The sequence below is a fragment of the Poecilia latipinna genome, unplaced genomic scaffold (assembly GCF_001443285.1).
Source record: "Poecilia latipinna isolate Pla-1442-1.1 unplaced genomic scaffold, P_latipinna-1.0 Scaffold3865, whole genome shotgun sequence".
Classification (NCBI taxonomy): Eukaryota; Metazoa; Chordata; class Actinopteri; order Cyprinodontiformes; family Poeciliidae; genus Poecilia; species Poecilia latipinna.
Genome location: NW_015116481.1, coordinates 11,162 through 35,929, shown reverse-complemented (window position 1 = coordinate 35,929; position 24,768 = coordinate 11,162). Strand labels below are relative to the sequence as shown.

Genomic DNA, 24,768 nt, shown 5'->3' with positions numbered 1-24,768 from the left:
ATCTTCCGGTGTGAAACGCACACGCACAACAGAACATGCAGCCAATTTTTGAGCTGGAAAACAGGGTGATATAAAGAAAAGTAGCATAAAAAACGTTGAAGTTAAGTGAAGATTTTACTGAATTTAACACAGCCTTATTTTTTATTTGGCAGTTACTATTTTTGCGCCAAAGAAACTGTATTATATATTCGACTTCCTCCTTTGTTCATGTTTATTTCTGTTGGCTTGTTTGGCCTTGCTTCCTGGTTTATTTTGTGATTTTTTTCTCTTTTCGGTAAACGGCACACTAAGTTCTAGGTTTCAGTTTCCTTGCTAGATCCTGCCAAAACTCCTGCTCGGCTATTTTCCTTCTGAACTGAAACGCGGTTGAGTCTATTGTCCTTTAACAGCCACCGTAGAGTGAACTCCCATTCCAACATGGCGCTCCCCTTGCGGACCAATTTGAAACATTTCATCCGCTTAATTCAGAGGTTTAAACCCCTGAAAAGGTGCTTCTGTGCTGCTGCCTGCCCGGAAATCAAGGTACGTGTTGTAGAGCGAAGGTAGTTCCGGTCTCGGCTGTGAGAAAAGTATGTCTTAGCGTGGTTTTATTAAAGTTTAGAGAACATTGGTGCCGTCGGCAGCAGGTCATCCTGTCTGTCTCTGTTGTAAACAGAGCAGTGAGCTATGTTGGAGGTATACATCTCTACTAAACGTGCTGCCAGCACTGGGTTGTGGAAAAAACTCACACCGTCACGGCTGCAACAGCTTTTAGAGGCGGGTCAAAGCACGGAAAGACTAGAAAATGACTTGTAGTTGTTGCTGAAATGCTGAAAAATATCCGTCTGTAGGGTTTAATATGTTTTCCGGGAGGAGCTGATTTGCGACAGGTCGACGTCATGTTTTATGTTGTCGAGCAACGCGGATAACTATGTAGTTTATTGTCACGTGCTTTATCTGAGCTCATACCAGTCATTGCATTGTGAATTTACACACATTAAAGGAAATATTTACCCAAATCTTCCTTTAAAAATACATTCCAGGAAATATAGTAAATTAGCGACATAATAAACCGAAAAAGGGATTAAATTTTGGACACTTTCATGTTCCTCGAAGCCCTTTAATTTAAAGGAATTTCCAAAGATGTCCAACATAATGTTAAACTGAGATTCGTCATTTCATGTAATCGTTATTCATAAGAATATGTTTGTATGCTTGGCAAATTTCATCGTGACTTTAGCTAAACTTATTACTGTAAGTTTATCTTTCATAAAATCACAGACATTAAGTTAAAAATCTAAAACTCGCAAGATTTCTTTGACTTATCGAAGGTAGTAGACACAACTAAACGCTGCTCAGGTGTTTTACAGATCTGTCGGTCTGGAAATTGTTGCAAAGTAATTTCTAAGGTTGTGGGAAATCAGAGGAACTCAATAAAAATCATTGTAGAGGGAGAAAACATGGAACAGTGGTACAGGAGTCAGTGACTTACCAAAATTACTACAAGAGTGCATTGATGAGCAGGAGGTGACAAAAGAACCCAAAATAATATTTGAGATTAATGTTTTAAAGGGGCAGTATCATGTAAAATCAACATTGTTGAGTTTCCCATCGTGTTATAAAGTTATTCCCTCATAAAAAACATGCGTGGAGTGTTACCTTGATTCTTTTATGTGTGTTTGAGAAATCCTTGAATCTCACATGGCAACCATTCAGCTGTGCAAAATGCCTTGGGGGAACCTAGCCCCATCTTCAAGATGCAGCGCCTCCTCTGAGCTGCAGTTTCTAAATTTCTGATCTTCCTCCTTCCCCCGTTACTCCCCCACTCAGCTCCTTCAGACTAGCCAGCAGCAATTGGCAAACACCTGGTGGAGCTGAGCATCAGCTGAGCTCATTATAGGAGCCTGGAAAACGCTGGTAAAACGTTGGTAAAGGGTTAATAGAGGAGCCATGCTATGATGACTTCCTGAAGGCGGAGCTTCAGAAAGAGTAGGAGTTTCTTAAAGAGACAGAGGCGTTAACTTATATCGGACCTTTTTTTGTCTGTGTATTATTATTAGTGTGTATTAGCTTTAATGTCAGTCATATTAAAGTAATATTTTATACATAATTTATAACATCTGAAGTTTTGTAGTTGATTGTGCTATAAAACAGCACTGTGTGCCTGGAAAATGCATAATACTGCCCCTTTAAAATTTGATACAATAATCCCTTTGATCTCGGTGTAAAGGCTGGCAAAAATTTCCAAAAACAAAACCGAACAAAACAAAACAGAAAAACGGGTTATAAACTCAGCTTGGACCAAAACCACTTCAGAAGTGGCCTTTTTTTAGTCAAAGTAGAAGGAGGTCGCTCGTCCTCCCTCAACCCAACTTAAAGTAAAATTTCAATCTGAAAAGAACTGCCTACATTCATTAAAACAGCTTCCAGTTGAAGGGAAGGCTTGATATTCACTGTTTTACCATTTAAAACAAATGAAAACATCTTAAAATATGCAGTTTTATAATTAGAGTGTCTCAACGAAGGCCAGCTATATGTTTCTTCGACCTTACAGCCACACACCGGCTATAAAAGTCCAGCCCTGTGTTCTGATATCCCTCTCCTGTGGTCCAGTTATTGGCTGATATCAGTCATGTCAGCTGCAGGCTTAAGGAAAGAGGAAGTGACTTCTAATTTGCTTCTCTCTCTCTCTCTCTCTTTTTTTCCCCCAGTTAGCCTCAAATTCAGTTACTCGGGTGTCAGCTAAAACCATTAGAGCAGCTCCTGCGCCACATGGGAGAGGCCAGCGAGAGTGGGGGGAAACGTGGCCTCTCCTTTGAGGATGTTCATTAACTGCCCTATTTATTTTCAACTGTCAGAAAAGCCTGCTAATTCACAGCAGTCCCTCCTGTGTAATTAAGTCTGTCGTAATCATTCTCCGGCCAGAGCCTTTGCTCAGAACGTTCTGCGTTTAGCCTTTTTTTTTTTCTCAGCAGCATTCCCGCGTGCCTACTTATGCCTGTTGTTGAAAATTCATCTCGCTAAGTCGAATTACAGAACCGGTCTGTAGAAAAGCAGCCGCAGCCGAGCTCTGGGAGCCCGGTAACGTTTCGGTTGTGTTGCCTGAGCTTTTCTCCTGACCGTCGGAGTTTTAATTAAAACAAACTGAGCATGCGATACTGTGCCCTTTGAGCTGCCACTCCGGTCACAATTCTGCTGCCTTTGCAGGAGGAAATGACTAACCTCCACTGAGATGCTGGAGGTGGAGGTTTGCCCTGAGTGTTACCATAATTACATACTGATAAATTTACGATGTGTGCACTCTAGGTGTTTTTTTTTTTTCTTCTTTTTTAAATTTTTTTTGCTGTGGTGGAACCTTTTTGTGTGTGTGTGTGTATTCAGGTATTAGCTTTAATGTCAGTCATTTGTTTCCTGTGAGTTAAGTAAAAACTGAAGTGTGGACTGTAACACTGAAGGAGGTGAAGAAAACAAAACAAGAAAACTGTTGATCTGAAGCAAGCAGCCAAAAAGAAAAAACATAAGCTAATATTTTTTCACTGCTGCTCCATATGTCAGTGTGGAAAAGTAATGTGAAGTTCTTCCACGTTGGAGAACTAATCAACGCTTTGATTTACTTGAACAACTAAATCAAAAATTTTAACATGAAGTAGTGTAATTTCTGATTTCCAAAGTTGAATTTCTTATCTTTATGATATGTTTATTGTGACGTTTGTCTCACATGAATGATGTAAAATAACAAACAATCAGATACAAAAACAGTATCCGATTGTTTTCACTTTGAAAATAATGGGACACTTATCCGATTCTGCATATGGAAGTGGCAGAAATCTTTTTTTTTTTTAGGGGAGCATCTTGAATGCAAATTGACACGAGCATCACCGTAGAATTAAAAACCCCAATACAGTAAATAGTAGCAAATCCTGAACTGAAATATTTATAGACGTTCTTTAAAACCTCTTATCGTATTCACAAAGTGAACTTTAACGGTATTGGGTGTTGCCAATAGAAAAAAAACTTGTTCCCTTGTGTTATTTTTACTCGTCTGGTTTAACCAATCTGGATGAGGACGGCCTTCTTCAGCGGTATAAAACATTATTTTTAAAATCATTATATATACTGAGTATAAAATATTTTACAGGCAGCTGACCAGAGAAGGTTTTTAATGTTCAGTTTGTATTGAGGCTGATAGCGGCTTCCGGGAGCCGCTCGTGTCCCCCAGGCTCTGGTTGAAGTGTGCTTCCTTCAGAAGCCTGTTAGGGCCGGAGGCCGTGGGCTGCCACCCCTGCCAGGTTATTTTTGGAGGACTGTCAGGCCCCGTCTGCGGGGCGGGGGGAGAGGGCCTGTTTTTGAAGGGCCTCCAGTCCCATTAATCAGCCCAGGGACCCCACTGCGCGAGCGGGCCCCGAGCCCTGTCCTGCTACACTGCAGTGTTCTGTTCCTGTACCCCCGCTCTCTGCACAGTGTGAAGCTCAGAGGAACCTCATCAATCTCACCTGTCCCACACGTCAACCGCAGATTTAATCAAACGCTCCTTCTGGGCCTTCCCCCTTCGCTGCCCCTCCAACATGCAACTCCGACTGGGGAAGAAAAAAGGGAAAGTTCTTCACTCAGACTCAATGTCAAAACTTACAGTTTTTGTTGTATTTCTATCTTTATCCTCCACTAGCTCTGTGCGTCTATGGACATTTGTGTATGAATATTTTCCTTTGCGGTCAAATGCACTTTGTTTCAAGCTGTGGCACGTTCAAGCGGCTGAACACACACACGCCTCCAGGGACGAGGAAGGGTAATACAGTAAGGCCCGTTTCCTGTTTGATAGCGGACTGAAGTGGCACTCTGTTGGTCGCCGGCTTTAACAGGCCCCAAAGTGAGCGGACGGCCGAGACGGAGAGAGGCATGCAGGAATGAGCCGAGTTTCAGCGTGGCATTGGTGTTAATGGGAACGCCCGTTGTGTCCAGGAACACTGAGACCTGTGTGCAAGACACTCCGCAGGAGACACGTGAGAAGTCCTCCGGCCACGGGCCCGTCTCTGTGTCCTGGATGTAGACGGACCTGAAGCTCGTCGCCGGGCGAGCGGCGCTGCCAGGTGTTTGTGCTACGTGTTGAAACTGGCGTGGTCAAGTGTTGCGCCCTCTCCTCGGCTCCTTGTTGAGAGAGATGTCAGTGGACCGCCCCGGGGTACCAAGGCTCTGATATGATGGATGGGCCCTGAAAAGCAGCACAGAGCGGGTCGGGGATGAGGAATGGACCGTTTTGCGAGCACAAGCTCAGCCATCGTGAATGATTTCATGGAGTGTAGCAAGGCCGTGCGTCTATAAATCCTGCAGGACACAACTCCTCCTCACTAAATAAAAACCTTGTCGAGCTCAAGTCTGTTTTTACCACGTGGTTTATTTAAACCATGGCAATCCTACAAGGGCTTAAAAAGCCAGCAGTAAGAACGATGAAGACCTAAACCCATCATCATCATCATCAGAGATTCACCCAAACAATCTGCGGGTAACTGGATTCTGATGACTTTTCAGTTTGATCGGCCCAGACCTGGCTGGTCAGAAACCCCCCAAAAGTTTTCTGATCAGTGAACACATCATGCACACTGCAGCTTGTGTTGTTAAAAACTCACTTCAGTATGGGTGCTGTTACTGGGTAAAGCAGACTTGTATGCCTTGATTCCAGTAAGCAGTACGACCCAAGGCAGTCCGGTTTGGTTTGTGTTTTCAGCCCATACAACCGAACTGTGCCGCACCATTCCTACATCCTCTTCAGTTGTAGGCAGATAGGACAATGGTGGCATAAAGGCGGAGCTGCTGGTGTCACCCAACACAGTCCATTGGATGACAAAAAGAGTCACTGCTTGAGACGACCTTGAGACACAAGCATGAAGAGGCGGAGGGTCCATTGTATAATCTCCAGGAATACAGCTGTTTTATTAATGGTAGCTAAGCTGTTTGTTGGTAAAATATATTAAAGACACATTAAAGTGTCAACTACGTCATCATTTTGTCTTTAAAACAAACACGGCATCGCCTGTGTGAAACAGGTTCTGACTTCACTCATTAATCTCATATTCTAGGTGTTTTTCGAGAAACAGTCGGTTAAATTCAGTATTTACTGATGAGTCATCAGAAATTGGGCACGAAATTTTTTCTACATTAATGAAACATTTTTTTCAGCTTTATTGGTCAAAGTGAAATCTTTCCATAGCAACTGAAATGCTGTTCTGACTTTAAATGTCGCAGGTGATGTGAGAAATCTGGTCATGTTGCTCTTTTCAACTGGCTGTCATTTCTTTCCACTGCCTGCCAGACCATGATGTGAGCTGTCAAATCCTTATGAACGGACACCTTCACAACTCCACTAATGTTGATGTAGGCTAAGACCACAACACGCGCGGACGATCGTCTGTGTTTGCACACGACCTCTGTCCCAACGGACACTACCACACACACCGGCGAACGAACGGACGCATATTCCAGGAAAGGAACTGCAAGTGTGAAAACATAGCCTTTTTAGTGTACGTAACCTTCCAGCTGTTGGCGTTGATGTCCTACGCACGCAGTGCCTAATGTATTAAGCATATGGTGAACACCGACGAAGAAGGTTTTCGTCACCTCTGCAGTGTCGCGGTCCGTCTACGTTGTGCCTGCGGGGAAAAACGGCCTTTGTCCGTTATTTTGGATTTGATGGTGTCCATTTTGGAGAAAACTCTAGGAAGCGAGCGTGAGATCGGACCGCTGGTCATAGGTTGCTTTGATCCCGTCTCTGAACATCCCCAGGCTTTTTCTTGCCCCGTCATACCTCGGAGTAGTAACCGGTGACTTTTTCTCGTGTGTGTCTCAGTTACCGTTTGATGGATTGCCTTGAAACTTAGTACAGGCATCCAGATGCCCCTCAGAGTGAACTGCAATAACATTGAGGACCTTTTCATCTGCAGCTTTCATCTGCTCTGCTCAGTTTTGTGTTTTTAACTTGTGACCAACTCTCTCCAAGTGCATGATTTTCAAAACGATTGATTCTAGTCAAAGGTTTTCAATAGATTGCTTATTTTCTTTCTGGTTCATTTATTAAAAAACCACCCAGCTATCTACAAAAGAGAGCAGCTTCAATGTAAAACTATTTTAAGAATTATCAGACAATGTTAAACAAGCTGCCAGACGCCTATCTGCAAATGCTATACAATGAAATCCCAACATTTAACCAGTCATTAAAAACTATGACAAATATGAATTACTTCATTTTTGGAGACTTAGTAACTCGGAATGAATTGATTGTCCATGTGTCCTAGGTGGACTTGTTCTTGTTAGGTGTAAACTAGCAGAAGCCACAAAACGCTGCTTTGTGAAGAGAGAAAAGATTGTTTAAAAAAACAATTTAATGTATTTTAGCTCATGTTTTTACAGGGTGTTGAAGTCGGAATCTGCATGCGGTGCATTTACTCCGTCCCCGTGTTATTTTAGTAGCTCATAAGGTATCATTATATATGCAGCGAGTACATTTTTGCACCCTGAAAGTACTTCAAAAGTAAGAATATGAACGTACACAGAGGCACTTTAAGCTAAAGCGTGGTGGTTGGTGATATTTCCTTACTTTTCGCTTTGCATAGTAGGATTCATTACAAATATAAATTGCTTTACAACATCCCCCGTCTCGTCTGTCATCGTTCCGCGGCTGATTTACTTCTTTTTCCTCCAACAACTATTAAAGCACATGTTCGTATAGCTGTTGGACACCAGAAGTAACACCGAGGTGTCTGGTGAAGTAGGGGTAATGCGCGCTAGGCCCTTGATTGCCCAGTGGCCAGTAAGTCATGGCGTTGACTCTTATTTGACACTCAATTGGTTCAAATGACACCATTACCATGTCTGCATGGCTAATGGCCTCCCCGGGGCCACGGAGCGGAGGAGGGTGTGGAGGGGAACATGCGTTAGGAGTGTCAGTCTGAGGTGAGAACACACATGGGCCAGGCGCAGGGCCCAGTCCACACCCAAATCAATCCTGACACCTCTTAAGAGGCTCTCAGCATCAGTGGCACTCCAGCGCAATTACCCCTTCGGTAATGACATAAGCACCCAGTTCCTTCCTGCCTGCCTCCTGGCAGAAAGCCTCTCCTGCAGGCCGGTAGATGGGGATGTTGTTGGTCCTTGGAGCAGTTGATACCCGATCCTCTCCGGGCCCCGAGATCTGGACGCCACGGGCCCTTGCTTGGGGAGAGGGAGCGGCTTTTATCTGATCGGGAGATGCTGTGCCTCTTAGCCGTCCTTCAGACAGATTGGAGGTGATGGAGCTGTCAAGATAGCAGTGGGCGAAGAGGATTTCCTCTGAACACTTCAGGTTTTAATGGTTAGTTATGATAACCTCGAAGAGTGCAGCATGTGATTGCCAGTCAGATTCGAGGCGATAACACAGAGATCCCCGGGGGTTTTGAGAGGAGCAGATTTAAAAATGGGGTCCTCTGAAATGTCCAGGTGTTGCTGTTAAAGGGGCAGTATTATATGTTTTCCAACTACATAGAAACTTTTTGTAGCACAATCAAATAACTAGGATACTATTTACTATGATAAAAGAAATTTGACTTTGTAATTTAATATCTTGAAATTAGGCCTCTGTCTCTTTAAGAAGCTCCTGCTTTTTCTGAAACCTCGCCTTTACGAAGTCATCACAACATGGCTCCTCTATTAACCCTTTGACAACTTTTTTTTTAACCAGCATTGTGCTGAGAAGAAGCTCCTATAATAAGCTCAGCAGATGCTCAGTTACACCAGGTGTTTGCTAATTTCTGCTGGCTAGTTTGAAGGAGCTGAGTGGAGGAGTCATAGGGGAGAGCTGCTCTGTGAGGCAGAAGCACAAAAGCTTGGAAACTGTAGCTCTGAGGAGGGGCTTCGTCCTAGAAGACCGAGCAAAGTCCAACCAGACGTTTTGCACAGCTGAATGGTTGCCATGGAGATTAAATAATTTTTCAAACGTGCATGAAAGAAACAGGGCAAGTCTCCAGACATGTTTTTGATGAGTGAATAACATTATAACATGATTTAAAGCTCGACAAAGTGGATTTTACATCATACCGCCCCTTAAAGACCAACACATCAACGCAAACTCAAGCTGAACTTCTCTTTTTCAACTCGTATGCCTAACAAATCGGTCCAGCATTCAGCGTTTTTAAAGAGTTACTTCTCACAAAGGGGAATTTTTCTGTACATGTGTTTGCTTGTGATAAATGGAAAAACCGGCATTTTGCTGAAAATTAGAAGTTATGAAACACCTTCTATTCTGACCTCGCGTATGATTGATTTCTCAGAGCCACTCCATCAAACGTGCAGCCTTCATCGTGCATTTCAATAAGGCCTCAGTTAGTTGGCTTGAAGGGGAAACCTGGTAGACGAGGCTTCAGAGAACTCATTGTACCGCACTGTTTTGCAGCAAGTCGTCATGGGGAGGTTTGCTGTGAATTTGACACAAAGCGCACTGTTTTCATGTAAACGGTCTGCCGTTCATGTCATGGCATCGAACGATGACGCTGTGGAAAAGAGTAGGCCACTCTTGTCAAGGATCAAAGTGTTTTAAAATGAACACACACACACACATGCACATATAAAACTATTTTTCTGAAAGAGGACATGGAAAACTATGCATGCATAGAAACATCTGCATGTATAAAACCATGCACACACCTAATCTTACACAACTTTACCTAAGAATGCCAGCAATTGTAAAGTTAAACACATGTTCATAACTCAGTTTTCTGCAAATAACTGGAGTACAAGCGGTTCTCTTCTACAGTAAAAAGTGCCGTTTCATACTGAACCGAAATGTTTAATCAACAGTGTCAAAAATAGCTGAGATTTCTTGTTAAAGCACCCTAGTGACATTTTCCAGAATCAGTCGCCATCATGTTGTTATGCAAATTAAGTCAAACAGAGATTGAAAAAAACAAATCATTGATTTCTTCTGAAAATGGTGAGCTAATCTCACCATTTTTGGCATTTTTTTCCCATGTTGTTTTAAAACAACTAAATTTGCTTATTTATAGATTTTCTTTTTATTGAGAAGGCAGAAAAAAGTACCAAAGTCACTGAAGTTTTCTCTGGTTGTTTGGATATTAAAGCATTGCTTTAATATTCTGCACCCCCATCTGCTTTTTACACCACACTCCTAGTTACCTTGATCTAGACTTCCACACATTCTCCCTTCCTGATTTCTTAAATTCAGTCCCGCTCTGGACGCTAATGGAGCCTCACTCTTTATGAACACCAGATGACAAAAAACGTACAACTGCTAAACAAATTTAGCAGGTGTTTAATATCTATCTTCCATCAAATCTGATGTAGATCACCTCATTCAACGTGGCTGGACTGCACCATTGCAGAAATCTAAATTTATGATCAAAGTGATCATAAATTGATAATCAAATCTCATCTTTCAACCCGGTTGGTGGTAAAAATCACCCAATCATAAAATGCTGCGTCTTTTCCCTTCAGCTTTTGTTTTTGTGACCACCGCAGTTTCGCCCAAGTCCAAGTTTTTGGATACCAGTGCAGTTTGAAGTCTCCTGTCTTTAATTGCACCATTTAGAAATAGTGCCACAGGCAGTGGTTAAATTCTCTCTATAAAGCCAAAGTTAAGTGGTGGGGGATCCATGCCAGAAGAAACAAGGCAATTTGGTGCAGCTTGGCTTTGCACGTGGAGCAACATAGTGTTGGCCCGATCGTACAACAAGAGCAGAACCAGTCTGCTGTTTTCAGGATAAGGCCTCCCCATCTTCCTTCACTGCTTCAACCACATAGGGTTCATTGGTGTGATGCGTTTCTTCTCTTGACAGTCTTCTTCCTGGTTTTGAATCTTGGTTTTTATCAACTATGGTATATTAACCACACAGCTGTAGATACTGACAGTAAAATGTATTCATTCAAAGTTGAATGCTAGTTCCTTACCTTCAGAAGGCAAATTCTAGCTAAAAGACCCGAAAGACGTGTCGTAAAGACTTGAATGACTCGTAGCAAGACTTGGACTCACTGCATGAGACTATTAGACTACTCATCTGACAAACCGAATGTGTTTTTATGGATCCACATGTAACCTCTGCTTAATAGCACTAAAATTGATTGACAATAAAACCTCCAGCCAAAGTGAAGATTTGCGAATTCTCCTGTTTTGCGTTTGCGTGTGAACGTTGGAAACCGAAAAACATATGACAGTCTGTGGCAAATTATGTGACGCTAATGTCACATATGTGACCATTGGCCATGCAGTGGAAGAAAGATGACTTCTACCAGAAAGCTGCTGAATTTTATGTTTGTTCATACACTCTTTACTTTTTACAAGCTCAACTGCTCCGATACGTTTCACACCGGCGGTTGCTCCCTATCGAGGCACAGTGCCGTTCATCCTCCATGTGCCGACATTCTCTTCTGTTTTATTAATTTTATATTCTAACACGGTATTTAAAAGCAATTCCTCCTCTCTGTCTGTCCACATAAATTGTTCTTTTGTCGCCATGTTTAACTCCTAACAGGAAGTCGTGGTTGTTTTGAAGGTTTGTGATTGGCTGACGTAGGTTTTAGCTTTATGCTACGTTGCCTCCTGTGGGTTTGGTATGTTAAAAACAATGCTCAGTGATGTAATTCTGCGGGTTCGCATGGATTCTTAAACCGATCAGACGTGAACAAGATTATTTCATGGAAACAAGTATCTCTGCTATATGATCTTAATAAGACCCGTCTAAGTATGGACTGTGCCTCAGTTACCATATGTTTATTGTGTTTTCTGTTTGTTTTTTGGGGAGATTTCCTATTGGCATTCGGTTGGTTGGTGCAAACATACTACCTGTTCCTTTAAAATGAGGCTCTTTGGCAGAAGCATTTAAAGACCTCCATAAAATACAACTTTAAGTATGCAAGAAAGTTAATTAGGGCCAATAATTTGGCACATTTAATTCACAATCAGGCCAGCTCCCGCTTCCTAGGTAATACCGAGTTTGTTTTCCCTTCTTCCCCAGGAGCCTCCATTAAATGCTCGCGTGTTCTCAGGGATCCAGCCGACCGGAGTGCCGCATCTAGGAAACTTCTTAGGCGCTCTGGAAAACTGGGTGGCCCTGCAGAACCAGTACCCCTCGGTGCTCTACAGCATCGTGGACCTGCACTCCATCACTCAGCCTCAGGATCCAGACAAGCTCAGGAACAACATCCTGGACATGGCAGCGAGCTTGCTGGCCTGTGGAATCAACCCAGAGAAGGCGATCCTGTTTCAGCAGTCTCAGGTGGGTGGGAGAGAGTGAGTGATGGCCGCCTGCTGTGGATTGTGCTGCCGCTGTTTTCAGATACCAAAGAGATGGGAAAGTGACTTATGAAGGCTCTTCAGTATCGTCCCCAGGATGATATAGGACCACTGAAATCAGAGTTTGATGGCGTAAATTGGTGCCTGATGCAGTTCTACTGAGTGCAAGTTTCGGACTTGTAACTCATGTTGCTCCTAACTCTGGAGCTAGACATTAAAAGACTAAGACTGTATTTGCAACTTAACACACTTAACTTGTACTTTACAATAAGTAAGACAGAAATTATGTATGATACAGAGTCAAATATGCATTAAGGTTATTTTTACCATTGTGTCTGGACTCCATTGGAATAGAAGGGAAGTATACAGTAGTAGGACAGGAAGGGGGAAGTCTTTGTTCCTTAGTAAACAATATGCATCTGTAGCTAGCTGGCTTGTGGCACATTTCTAGAAATGGTTTGGGTGACACTTTATTTGAAGGGGTGTTCATAAGAGTGACATGACACTTTCATAAATATGACATAACACCTGTCATGAACATGAAGGAGTAATCATGAATGTTTGACTGTTGTGATGTAGTGTCATTTGGTAAATGACACTTTTACTGCAAAGTTGACTTTTTTTAATTGACTTTTAATGAAGCTTTCCATAAAAAGTCTTTACTAAGTTGATACTTTTAAAGCGCATTAAAAGTATCAACTTTTCATGGAAATTTGCATTAAAAGTGCCATTATTTACTGAAAGACACTTCCTGACAACAGTCTTAAACATTCATGTTCGTGACAGGTGTTATGTCATGTTTATGACAGTGTAATACCATAAAGACTGTCATTGTGCACACCCAGTCAAATAGTGTTTCGTTGGTGGGTTTTAGCTCGTGATAAAAAGATCAGAGTGGAATGTTAAAACAGAGGCACAGGTGCATCAGACTGCTTTAACTCACACCAAACCATGGTTTATAAAAACATGCCGTCCTCCATTCTAGTTGTAGCAACTGCATCGGATCATTCATATTCACACCTTTCATATCCTTGGGAACCCTTGTTTCACTTTCACCCACATCAGAACGTTATGTAACGTAAAGCTAGTCTGAACCTACACCCCTCTGCAGACTTTTGGCACACAGTTTCTTCTCTCTGTTTGTATATTTGGTCCAGGAGAAAGCGTTTATTATTGGCTGTCAGCTCTGACGTTGTTGACCCTCTGACATGCCAACCGCCACACATATCCGCCGATTGCTACCGATCCTTATCGCCGCCATTTCTGCTGCTAATTTGTGCAGAGCGCCAAACACACAAGCTGCTGAGCCTCACTTTACATAAAGGATCATGTTTGCAGCACTTTGGATTTTAGGTTTACGTTCAGATAAAAAAGAAGACGACGAAAATCAGAACAGCTGTTCTGTTCTCTCGCCCCGACTCTGGATGTGTTTTCTTTTCTTACAACTTTGGAAGTCGGGTACGCATGTGTGTGTTACGTTCAGTCCATCTGTGTTTCTTTACCTCCCCTCCCCACTCCTCTTCCTCCTCCTCCTCCGCCTTTACACACACATCCAGGCCTATTTTTATTCCCGCTTAGCTTCGTGCCACATAACTTGGCAGCGACACGACCCCCGTGTCGAACACGCCTGCTCCACATGTAAAAATACGACGGCCGCCCAAAGAAAATACTCAACTTCATTGAAAAAAAAAAAAAAAAGAAGTGAGCAGAGCTTGTGTGAGTGAGTAGATGAACTCAAAGAATGTGTGGGTCTGCTGATTAATGGACTTGCTTTTATATATATATATATATGTTTTGTAGAAGTATTTAGCAGAAAATGGAATGGACTGTGAAAAGGCGGCCAAAAATTCCTGCTTTACGGCCTAAATGAGCTGTTTGCGTCGACTGCAAGATGAATTAATCACTTAATCGTTGAAGCTAACTGCCAAGTGCGGTGCGCTCTGTCCACACGCCAAGCTTAATTACCACTCAGTCACTATCATGCTCTTCCTGTGCGGTTATCAACATCTGACCCATCTCTTGTCAGACTGCAGTGGAATCAGCAGACCCACAAATCTTATTTTCTTTTTTGAAGGAAGTGGGATATTTTATGACTGACGTGCCCCTCCAGCATGTTAGCCGGATATCCTGCTGTATGTTCCTGCTGTCTGGTCGGTGACGTCAGGTCGTCCGTTAGGATTTTTCCAGTTACAGGAGACACAAATGAGAATTAAACGGAAATTCATAAACCCTAATCAGGAAAAGCAGAGGAACATTCGCGCTCTCTCTCACACACACATCTTCTTTATCACATCAAACCCTGGAGTTCATTCAGCGTTGACGCTCTTAATTGCTCCGCATAGTTGAAGGAATGAAAAGCCTATTTGTGTGTTTGTAATTTAGATTGGAAGAGACGAGAAAAAAGGGGTGAGGGGGAAACTCTAAAAGCTAAATTGTGCAAGTTCGTAGACAGACGGGAGTGTCAACAAACGGAATCTAAAGTATTTTCTATCATCTCTGTGACTTTGCATTAACATATCCACAAATACTGCAGCCTTCAACTTAAACACGTGATCAAAATGAATAAACTAAAATACTATGGGATTATTTTAAAGTGTCTGAACAGATACATTCAGCAGATATTTCAAACACTTATGCCTGTCACTATAACTAATTTTACCGGGCAATAAATTGTTCCAGAAATTATTGCTATAAACAGCAATAATGTCCTTTTGAGGCAATTTTCAAATATAGATAGTAAGATAATGATATAAAAAGGCAAGTTCACCCTCACTAATTAACTTTAATTTTGTACAGTACATCAACACTGGAACTGGAAAATATTTTAAATATCCAAAATAAAACACAACAACCAGAAATGATAAACAAAAAGACATTAAAAATCTGCACACAACCAAAAACCATAAATAAAATTGATTGTGAAGCCTCTGTAAACAAAATTGCATTTCAAAAAATATTAATCATCGGAATGGAAATTCTGGAGCTTATTTTTAATTAATTAATTGCTTATTGTGACAGGCTAAATAACTGTATTTTTTCCTAATGTTTAAAGATAGTTGAGATTATTTATTTTAAAATCATTCATAATGAAGAAAAAACTAAAATCTCTTTATTCAAAGTGGCATAGTAGAACTATAAGTGGTTAGTTAAACCTTGAAATTAGTACTAGAAAAATTAAAAAATAGTGCTGCAAACATCTGCAGACAGTAAAGATTATATTTTTAAATCCATTTGACAGTAATTTCAGTATTTCTGGATTATTTGTTATATATTTTTTCATTGATGTAAATATTTCATACTTTGTTTTATAGTGAAATTCACATTTAATATTTTTGGATTGTTGATTCTTTAGGCTCTTAAGTTTGTTAAAAGCAAAATAACTGCTTATTTAGCTGTTGCTGAAAGAAAAGTTAACACTTCAATTTTAAAACATTACAGATTTTTTTCATACTGTTATTTTAGTAAAATGCACATAATATGTTGTGAAAATACTAAAATAATTAATTGAATTCTGCACTAGAAGATGGCCTTTATTATAATTCCTCATTGTTTATCAGGGAATTTCACGTTTAAGTTTAAACGTGGCCGGTTGGTGAACACAGGTGTGACGAACTGCACCTGTTTTAGGGAGGGTGGTGGTGAACTCGGAGTGCAGTACTCTCCCTGTCCACCTGGAGGCAGTATAATGACCCGCATTTTCCTCTGCTTCCTTCGGCAGAAGGGTTTTCATCTGGTTCATTTGTCCGTTTGCTTTCTTCCCTCCCCCTCTTTCTGGAAAAAAAGAGAAGAAGTCAGTTTTCAAAGTGTGTGTTTTTTTGTGATTATTTATTACACTGCAAGAAAATAAAATGAGCGTAAAATGAAACGGCTTTTCATTGGATGAGTGTGAGTTCTTATACTTAGGAATACTTAAAACTAAAACTACTGAGTGATGCAAACCCTGATTTTTTCCCCCTAACTCATATCAATAATGATAATGTCATAAATCAGGCATCCATAGAAAATATTCTGTATTAGAGCTAAACGAATTCTGACCGTTTTTATGGGTGAGTGTGTGTAAGGTGTGTGTCCCTCCAACCTCCTCGCAGGTGTCTGAGCACGCTGAGTTCTGCTGGATCCTCGGCTGCCTGACCAGCATGCCCCGGCTACGCCACCTACCCCAGTGGAAGGTTAGGACCCCCTGCTGCACACACACACATGTTTGCATGGGTATCTTTGTGGGGACCCCACAAGGAGCAATTGGTCCCCACAACGTAGTATATGTCAGGAAAATGGTCCCCACAAAGTATTGCACACACACACACACACACACACACACACACACACACACACACACACACACACACACACACACACACACAGAGCTCAGTGTGAAAAGCAGGTAAATCAGTTTTGAAATGTTCAGATTTAAATTCTTACATGTTTTTTAGTTGTATTAATAACACAGAAACACCTTTTATGTTTCTTTTTTAAAAAGATTCCCATAGAAATTTTGTATGTTTCCATATTTTGCTCACTTTAAAAAACATACATTTTATGTGTATTTTTTTTCCATCCCATTTATAAAAATTAAAACAATCGTAAGATACCAGATGAGTGGTCTGTTAAGAACAATGGAGCTCATAAAACAATGAGCTGTTTTATTCTGGCTCATCATCAGCCTCTGTCCCAACATCTAAAATTTAAAAAAATTAAAAATTAAAAAACAACTTGGCATTTTTTACAGACCACATAGTGGTGTGAAAAATGTAGCTAAAAGTAGAAACTCAATAAAATTTATTATAGTGTTATTTAATAGTCAGCCTTTGAAAGGCAAACACAATATTTAGCCTTTTAGCAGCAATAAAGTCGGCTTGAAAACGCCCAACTCCCTCCACTTTCAGACTCAACATTTCACCTCGCTAGCACCTGAAGCTGTTAAATATAAACGTAGGTTACCAGAGCCACAAGCTTTTATAAGTCAGCAGTAGTTATACGTTTATTTGTAGCTGTTTTAAAAAAAAAAACTAAAAAAGAAAAAGAAAGTTCTTGACTATGACTTTTAGACTGAAAATGCTACAACAGAAATGACTTTACATCACAAACCCACAATAAGTTGCATAGTTTGTCTTTTTTTTATGACAGGACGTAAGAAGAACCCTCCACCAGGCAAGCTGTTATTTGTATCTAAATATAGTTTTATAACTTCAGATGCATATTTTGCGTCTGCAGTGGGATCTCCCTCCAGATCCAGGTCTTGGCTTGTGGCTGCCCCTTTTTTTAATTTCCTGTTTTCCCTCCTGTCTGTTGTCTGCTTTATTCTGGCGTTGTTGTTTTTGTAATCATAACTGCAGTCACGTCCCAGACCTCGTATATCCCTAAAGCAGCCGCTGCCTCCCTGCACCTCTTGCTAGATGACTTAATGCAGATGACTAGGCGTTGATGAGTCGTTAAAAGTGAAAATGGCTCTTTGTGGATTGGAAGAGGTGAAAGAAAACCCACTTGCTTTCTCACCGTATTTTTTTCCCCCCTTCTCTCTCTCAAACTGTGATGAAGATGAAGAGCAAGCAGAAGAACGAGGGCAGCGTTGGGCTCTACATCTACCCCGTCCTGCAGGCCGCTGACATCCTGCTCTACAAGTGAGATTTGCCTTCTCGTCAGATTCTCTGTTGGTCACTTTAGCGCCAGGGTTTCACTGCACATGTGTCAGATTGTCCGTGATTCTGCTATTTACTACGGAACAGGATTAGTGCCGCTGGAAACAAAATAATAATTCTGATGTTTGTTTTTTTTATCTCATAATTCTGACTTTAATCCCAGAATTCAGTTTTTTTTTTTCATGGAATTCTAAGATAAAAAGTCAGAAATATGAGGGGAAAAAGTAAAAATTCTAGAAAAATGCCAGAATGACTTACTTTAATCTTCTCACTGTAATCTCAAAATTCTGCTATTTCTCAGAAATCTGAGTCGAATCTCAGAACTGACTTTTGTATCTCTGAATTATAAGATTAAAGTTAGAATTGTAGAAAAACATCCGAATGACTTAATTTAATCTCAGAGTTCTGACTGTAATCTGAGAATTCTGCTTCTTCCCAAGATTCTGACTTTTTCACTGGATTCTAAGATTAAAGTCAGAATTATGAGGAAAAACAGTCAGAGTTCTAGAAAAGCATCAGAATGACTTACTTTAATCTCAGAATTGACATTTTTGTCTCAGAATTCTAAGATTAAAGTCTAAAGTTCTGTGAAAAAGTCTGAATTCTGAGACTAAATCCTCTAACGTAATTTACAGTTTATATACTGAAAAATTATCATCCACCATCAGTTAAACCTGAGCATTCACTTCTGTTAAAAAGTGCATTTTAAAATCCATTAATTGATTGATTTTTTTCAGTGTTCTTGCTCACACAGTATGAAGTCGTACCATCCACTTAGCAGCCTTAGTTGCTGAAAGCAGAGTTTGTAAATGTTCTCTTTGCTACAGCGCACACACATCTGCAGCCATCCTGTGCTCAAAGCAGACTTATTCTTCTAATATTTGAAAGCCAAAACATCTGCCTGCGTTTCATCTCCCGTGGGGAAAAATTGCCTAAAAGAAGGACTTAATAGAAAAAGTTTGAATCTCAAAATAGAATCTGTAAAATGACTAAAATGAGAATTTTTAGAAATGCATATTTTTTGTATTTTGTCTCTAAACAAGACTTTTAGCAGCCATCCTAAAATGCATAGGAGTTTGATTTTTTCACTTATACATTAGTTGGTTTTTAATTAAATGTCCCATATGTTCTTATTGGTAATAATTATGCAGCTGAAAGTAATTTAGACCAAAATTCTATGAACAGAATATTTTTGATGTTGGAACGGAGCAACATAAAATCCTGTGAGATGGAGGGAGGCATTCCCAGCAGTATCCATGGAAACGCAGCGTTAATGTTTCCACATAATTCAAACACAGCAGCACTTAAACCGACGTAACGGCCTAGTTCAAACCTCCTTCCTAGAGAAGCAGGAACACTTTGGTGCATGTGGGAAGAATCCAAACCTATAGTAGTAAAGAGTTGTCTTTGACTCAGACGTGTGAGATAAATCTAGATTTATTGCCAATTGACGACATCAAACCTAATATAACTGAGTTAAATGTTATTTATACTCCCAGCAAATTTAAATCTAAAGTTATCTTCAAGAAATTTGTTTCTGACTAGAAATGAAAAGATTAAGGAAGATCATCATCTGATGTAAACAAATTATCTTTGTCTAACAAAATATATATTTTTTCTCAATAATTTATCAGATTCAAATCGTAACTCTATATAATATTATTAACGTTATTATCGGTCAACTGAATCATGCTAGAATGTAAATAATCTTTTATAGGTTTTCACCATTAAGTTAGACTCGGCCCTTCTTTTCAAATCAATGGGCGTTTTGTATGGGGGACACTCAGGGCTAACTCATACACCGTCTGGCCTTTGGACGCCCAAGGATGACCTGGAGGACGTCGCTAGGCAACAGGATGTCTGGGGAAGCAGCAACTTTCAAAACTTTCATGGATTCACCCTCAGGTCCACACACGTCCCCGTCGGAGAGGACCAGGTCCAGCATCTGGAGCTGGCTCAGGATCTCGCCCGGATCTTCAACCTGCATTACGGAGAGCTGTTCCCCGAGCCGCACGCGCTGCTGAGTAAGAGCAACACACACACACACACGCCACACAGAGTAAAGGAGCACATTAGCACTTCATATTTAATCTTTTTATGCATTTAAGAAAAAAAAAAACATAAAACGTTCTGTCCGTTTACAGGATTTGATCGTTTTTCTGAAGGGAAGTTCGTTTCAGTACTTTTTCTTTTCTTTTCTTTTTTTTGTAAATGTATTAGAAAATTAACAACAAATATTTAAACTAGTCTCTTCTGCAGGTCTGCATTTTCTGGGTCTTCTCAAGCAGCCGACCTTTGATGCAACACAGGTTGTTTTGAAACAGGGTGTCTGTGCAAACTTAAACAATACACTTAAATTCATGTATCTAACAGTAAGGCCTTAAAATGTCTTCGATTTATTAAAGAAAGTGGAAGTTGGCCCAATCACAGAGCAGTGATGACTTACTTTAATCTCAGTCGTCCAGGCAAGTGTTGCCTGGACGACGTTCATTTTTGCTTTCTCACCTCTGTTGCCAACCCATACGAGGCTGCTCACATAGATGAAGAGAGCTGTATGCTATGTGAGAAGCACGTAGCTGCTGCCAAGAGTTAAAAAAAAAAACAGATAAATTTCACAATTTCAATTTCCTGAAAAAAAAAATATATATATCATTTAGATATGCATATTTTTTTAAAGATTTCTGTCATGACTTACATTTTATTCCTAATAGTTTTAACTTAATTCTTAAATTTGAGTTGGTGAAGAAAACGTCCTCTACTCCATAAATAAAAAATGAGGTGCTGACGATTAATATTGCTACATATTGTGTCTTTGTTTGCTGCTACCAATTTATTCTCTCCCTGTGGATTTTATTTGTGCTGAAGGATTTCCCGGCAGATTTCTGCTCTCATAGGAAAACATTTTTCTCCACGGCTTTTCCCTTTGAAATAATGACATCATCAGTATTTTCCTACATCACTAGGTTTTGTAATTTTAATTTAACATGAATGCCAGTTTTTGATGTGCCGCTCAAGAAAGAGCAGCTTCATAAAACTCATTTCATCGTGATGATATATGGTTTGTTTTTGCAGATTCAGGCAGAAGCAATCATTTAAAAAAATGATTTAAGAAGAGCTTTTTTTTTTTTTTGGCAGATTAAAGTCTAACCAAGCGGTCATATGTTTCATAACACAGCTAATGAGACGAACTTGTGCGTCATATGGCCAAGAAGAAAACGATTTATGCACAAAGCATAAATGTTGAGCTGCTTGAAGTAACGTGTGATTCCAAACTGGAAGTCGCTCGGATTTTAACCATCCGGACTTTAACAGGACGGCTTCCGTCTCTGCGGTTTAAAATAAAGACGAAATTAAAACCAGAACCAAGCATCTCTGAGAGTGATTATTACTATTATGTGAACAATATTTTTGTCTTAATTTCAAATGATCACATCTTTGCACTCGTTACGAACACATGGCCGACATGATCCTCCCTCATTACCACCGTCAGAAAAGCAAAGGACTCGGTGGACGCTTACAGTAAAGACGTCTCTTCTTCCTGTTGCATCAGAATCATTCAGGGGGAATGGATTAGCACATCCAGTACAAAGGTATTCATGCCTTTTTTTTATTTTATTTCTACATACTGCAACAGTTGGGGTTTTATGTGACAAACCAACTCTGTGTAGTGATTGTGAACTGGATTGAAAAGGACAAACGGTTGACTAAATAAATCTAAAATTTCGGTATGAATCTCTTTTCGGCCATCGGAAGCGTTATAAAGCCATGTTGTGCTGCCATGTCAGCTGGGATTTAGTGTTTGAGATGATGTGTGAGTGTCGTTCGTGGAAACCTGAAAGTTTGAATTTGATCTCCTCTGATTTGCTGTGGATCCCACGTAACTTGCTGCAAATTTTAAGTGGGACGTTTTATGGCTCTCTTTCAAAAACACCAAATTTATGACGTTGCACCGATAGATTGACCCCGATTTTCTTCATTTTTGGTAACTGGCCAGTATTTACTTGAGAAATGGCTCTGCAAAAGGTTTGAAAATCTTTTGCAGCTCAGCAACTTTGTTTCATGCAAAAAAAATTATAATTTTTGGACAAAATCTGAATGGGCAGGTCTGACCTTTTAAAGTTCGGTGAACGGACAGTTCTAGTTTGAAGTTCTGCTCTACTTTTACCGAACGATCGATTGATCTGTGATCTGATCAAAGATTGGGGCGTTGCTCTGAAAACAAACACTCCTCAGTTTCCTCCCTCTCCTGTGCTTCGCTCTTCATGATTCTGTTTGTTCTCTAACAGACTTCTAGCCACGTTTTCATTACAGGTCTCCGCAAATCTTTGTCTGTGTTCTGCTGGTGTTGAATCAATTATTTGGAGACAACAGAGTAAAGGGGGCTGCAGCTAAATGTGCATCACGGTGCTCAGATTTGTTTTTATTAAAGAAAAGAAAAGGAAGCTGTCTGCTTTCCAGCCGTGCTCTCCGTTGTGTTGATTCATCACATAAATAACTCTGCCGTTTGTTGTCGTATCGTCTTGAAACACAAACGGTGAAGGGCTGTGAATACTTTTTAAATCACTGGTGGATCTCGTCCTCGTTCTGCATCGGCAAACAAGTTAAGACTTTCCCTTTGAAATCAAACCAAAGCCTCAAAGGCCTTTTAATCTGCTGGAGATGAAGACGTCTCCGGCGTGATAAACAGGACACATGTGGACATATGGAGCTGGCAAGATGGCGGCAGGGATGCCTGTTGATGGATGACAAAGGAAAGGAAACCCCGGCTCCATCGTCTGCTCATCACTTCACGCCGGGATGCGTCTGCCTTACATCAGGACACGTCTGCATCAACACGCCCACGCCAGACGGCCATATTGGGACGGCGTTGCTGCGTCTTTTCACCGTCTCTGGGAGGGGCTGGTTTCATCTGCAGCAAAGCTGCTTAAGAAAAAAAATAACGTAGAAACACTCAGTGGAAAAAGTTGTGAAAATAATCAGAGATACCCGGATGAAAATTTGTGTAAATACATTTCTTAAATGTGTCTTTGTTGCTAAAAGGCTTAATATTGATTTTTTTTTTTGAAATCCTTTTTTTGTGTAGTCAAAAGGTCAGTATTATGTAAAATCTACATTTTTGAGCTTTACATCATGCTGTAAATTAATTCCCTCATCGTAAACATGCCTGGAGTGTTGCATTGATTCTTTCATGCATGTTTGAGAAATGGGACAACAAATGGGAATGATTTTCAAGAGGCGTATTTGTGTTTGTGGGGCCATAATTGCTGTGACACCCAATTATGTAATAAAGATGTAATAAATAGTTCTTGTCGTATTTATTATCACAATAATATAGCAAAATGTCGTGATAAAACTCATTCTGACACCTGCTTTCCCTTCCCGTATTTAAAGACTAAAGTGTTTGCGTCTCATTGAGCCGTCGGTTGTTTCACTTTGTTCACACTGTTATTTTGTTTTCCTCCACAGGTTCGACGCGAAAGGTCAAGTCCCTCCGCGACCCCTCCTCCAAAATGTCAAAGTCCGACTCGCAGCCGATGGCCACCATCTCCATCACCGACTCGCCGGACGACATCGCCCTGAAGATCCGCCGCGCCGTCACGGACTTCACCTCCGAGGTCACCTTCGACCCGCAGGCGCGCCCCGGCGTGTCCAACCTGGTGACCATCCATGCCGCCGTGGCCAGGCTCAGCGTGGAGGAGGCGGTGTCGGCAGCCAAGGGGCTGGACACGGGGGCCTACAAGGGGCTGGTGAGCGAGGCGGTGATCCAGAGGCTGGCGCCCATCAGGGAGGAGATCCAGAGGCTGAAGGCGGACCCGGCGCACCTGGAGGCGCTGCTGGCCCTGGGGAGCCGCAGGGCCCGGGAGCTGGCCGCACCCATGCTGGACGAGGTCCGACAGAGAGTGGGCTTCAGCTGAAAGGCGACTCACGCTGGGGAGGACACGGTTAGTTAAGCTGCTGGGGTCAAAGATGCAGGATGTTAGTTTAAAAAAAAAAACCTAATGTGTTTGACATATTGGTTAAAACTGTCACCATGTCGTGACGTTATGAGATGGATAATCTGTGAAAAGATCGATCTCCTGATCGCCCTTAGCTACTGCTGCCAACTGAAGAAATGAACCAAAAACAGCCAATCAGAGCCAGGAGGCGGGCCTTAGCGCTGTCAGTCAGCGCTGCTAAACTTGCTAACGGCGGACAAACGGCTGACCATTACAGGAAAACTGTTTATCTGCCATCAATTGGCAGGAGTTCTAACTAGCTTAGCATTCACAAGCTAGTTAGGCTGTGCTATCAGGAAGAAGCAGAAAAGAAGAGAGGAAGGATGATTGGACACGGAGGGTGATTGACAGCGCTAAGATCCGCCTCCTGCCTCTGATTGGTTGTTTCTTGTTAGCTGGAAGAAGACAGAGGTGCTTGTTTTTTTTTTTTTTTTTTTCGATTTTCTCCCACCCAAATGTCACAACATGGTGACAGTTTCTATATGTAGAAATATATTTTCTTTTATAAAAGTTACATACTGCAGCTTTAATAAGTGGACTTTTTTAATGAGAAGACGTGTTGCAGTGATTGTTCTTCTGCTGAGATGTTGTTCTTGGCTATGGATCAGAGTTTGTCACATCAAACACTGAACTAATTTATTTAGCTCCCAGTCCTCAATACAATACAATACAATACAATACGATACGATACAATACGATACAACACAATACAGGCTGATTTTCATGTTCCCAACTGTGTGTTTTTTTTATTTTTGTCATATTTCATGTGCTGCCAAAACATTCAAATCTTCTGCAAACTGAACAATAAAATTTCACCTCTCTTAGAGAGTCTCCAGGTTTTATTGTGAATTGTTCAAAAGAAACCGAGCGGCATCGGTTTCACTTG

General features: G+C 41.0%; 1 protein-coding gene across 1 annotated transcript; it reads left to right on the top strand.

Annotated features, from left to right (window-relative positions):
• The first annotated feature begins 328 nt into the window (after positions 1–328).
• On the top strand, positions 329–24,299 carry wars2 (tryptophanyl tRNA synthetase 2, mitochondrial). Its single transcript, XM_015024905.1, has 6 exons — positions 329–522; positions 11,973–12,233; positions 16,339–16,419; positions 17,786–17,868; positions 19,792–19,910; positions 23,353–24,299. The coding sequence occupies exons 1-6, from the start codon at positions 418–420 to the stop codon at positions 23,799–23,801; spliced, it is 1,098 nt and encodes a 365-aa protein (XP_014880391.1). The 5' UTR covers positions 329–417; the 3' UTR covers positions 23,802–24,299.
• The last annotated feature ends 469 nt before the right edge of the window (positions 24,300–24,768 follow it).

Excerpts from the sequence above, each read along its gene's own strand:
- wars2 (XM_015024905.1), top strand. The coding sequence starts at position 418 with ATGGCGCTCCCCTTGCGGACCAATTTGAAACATTTCATCCGCTTAATT. Across the intron at positions 12,234-16,338 it reads TCCTGTTTCAGCAGTCTCAG|GTGTCTGAGCACGCTGAGTT; the intron begins GTGGGTGGGAGA and ends ACCTCCTCGCAG. Across the intron at positions 17,869-19,791 it reads GCTGACATCCTGCTCTACAA|GTCCACACACGTCCCCGTCG; the intron begins GTGAGATTTGCC and ends ATTCACCCTCAG.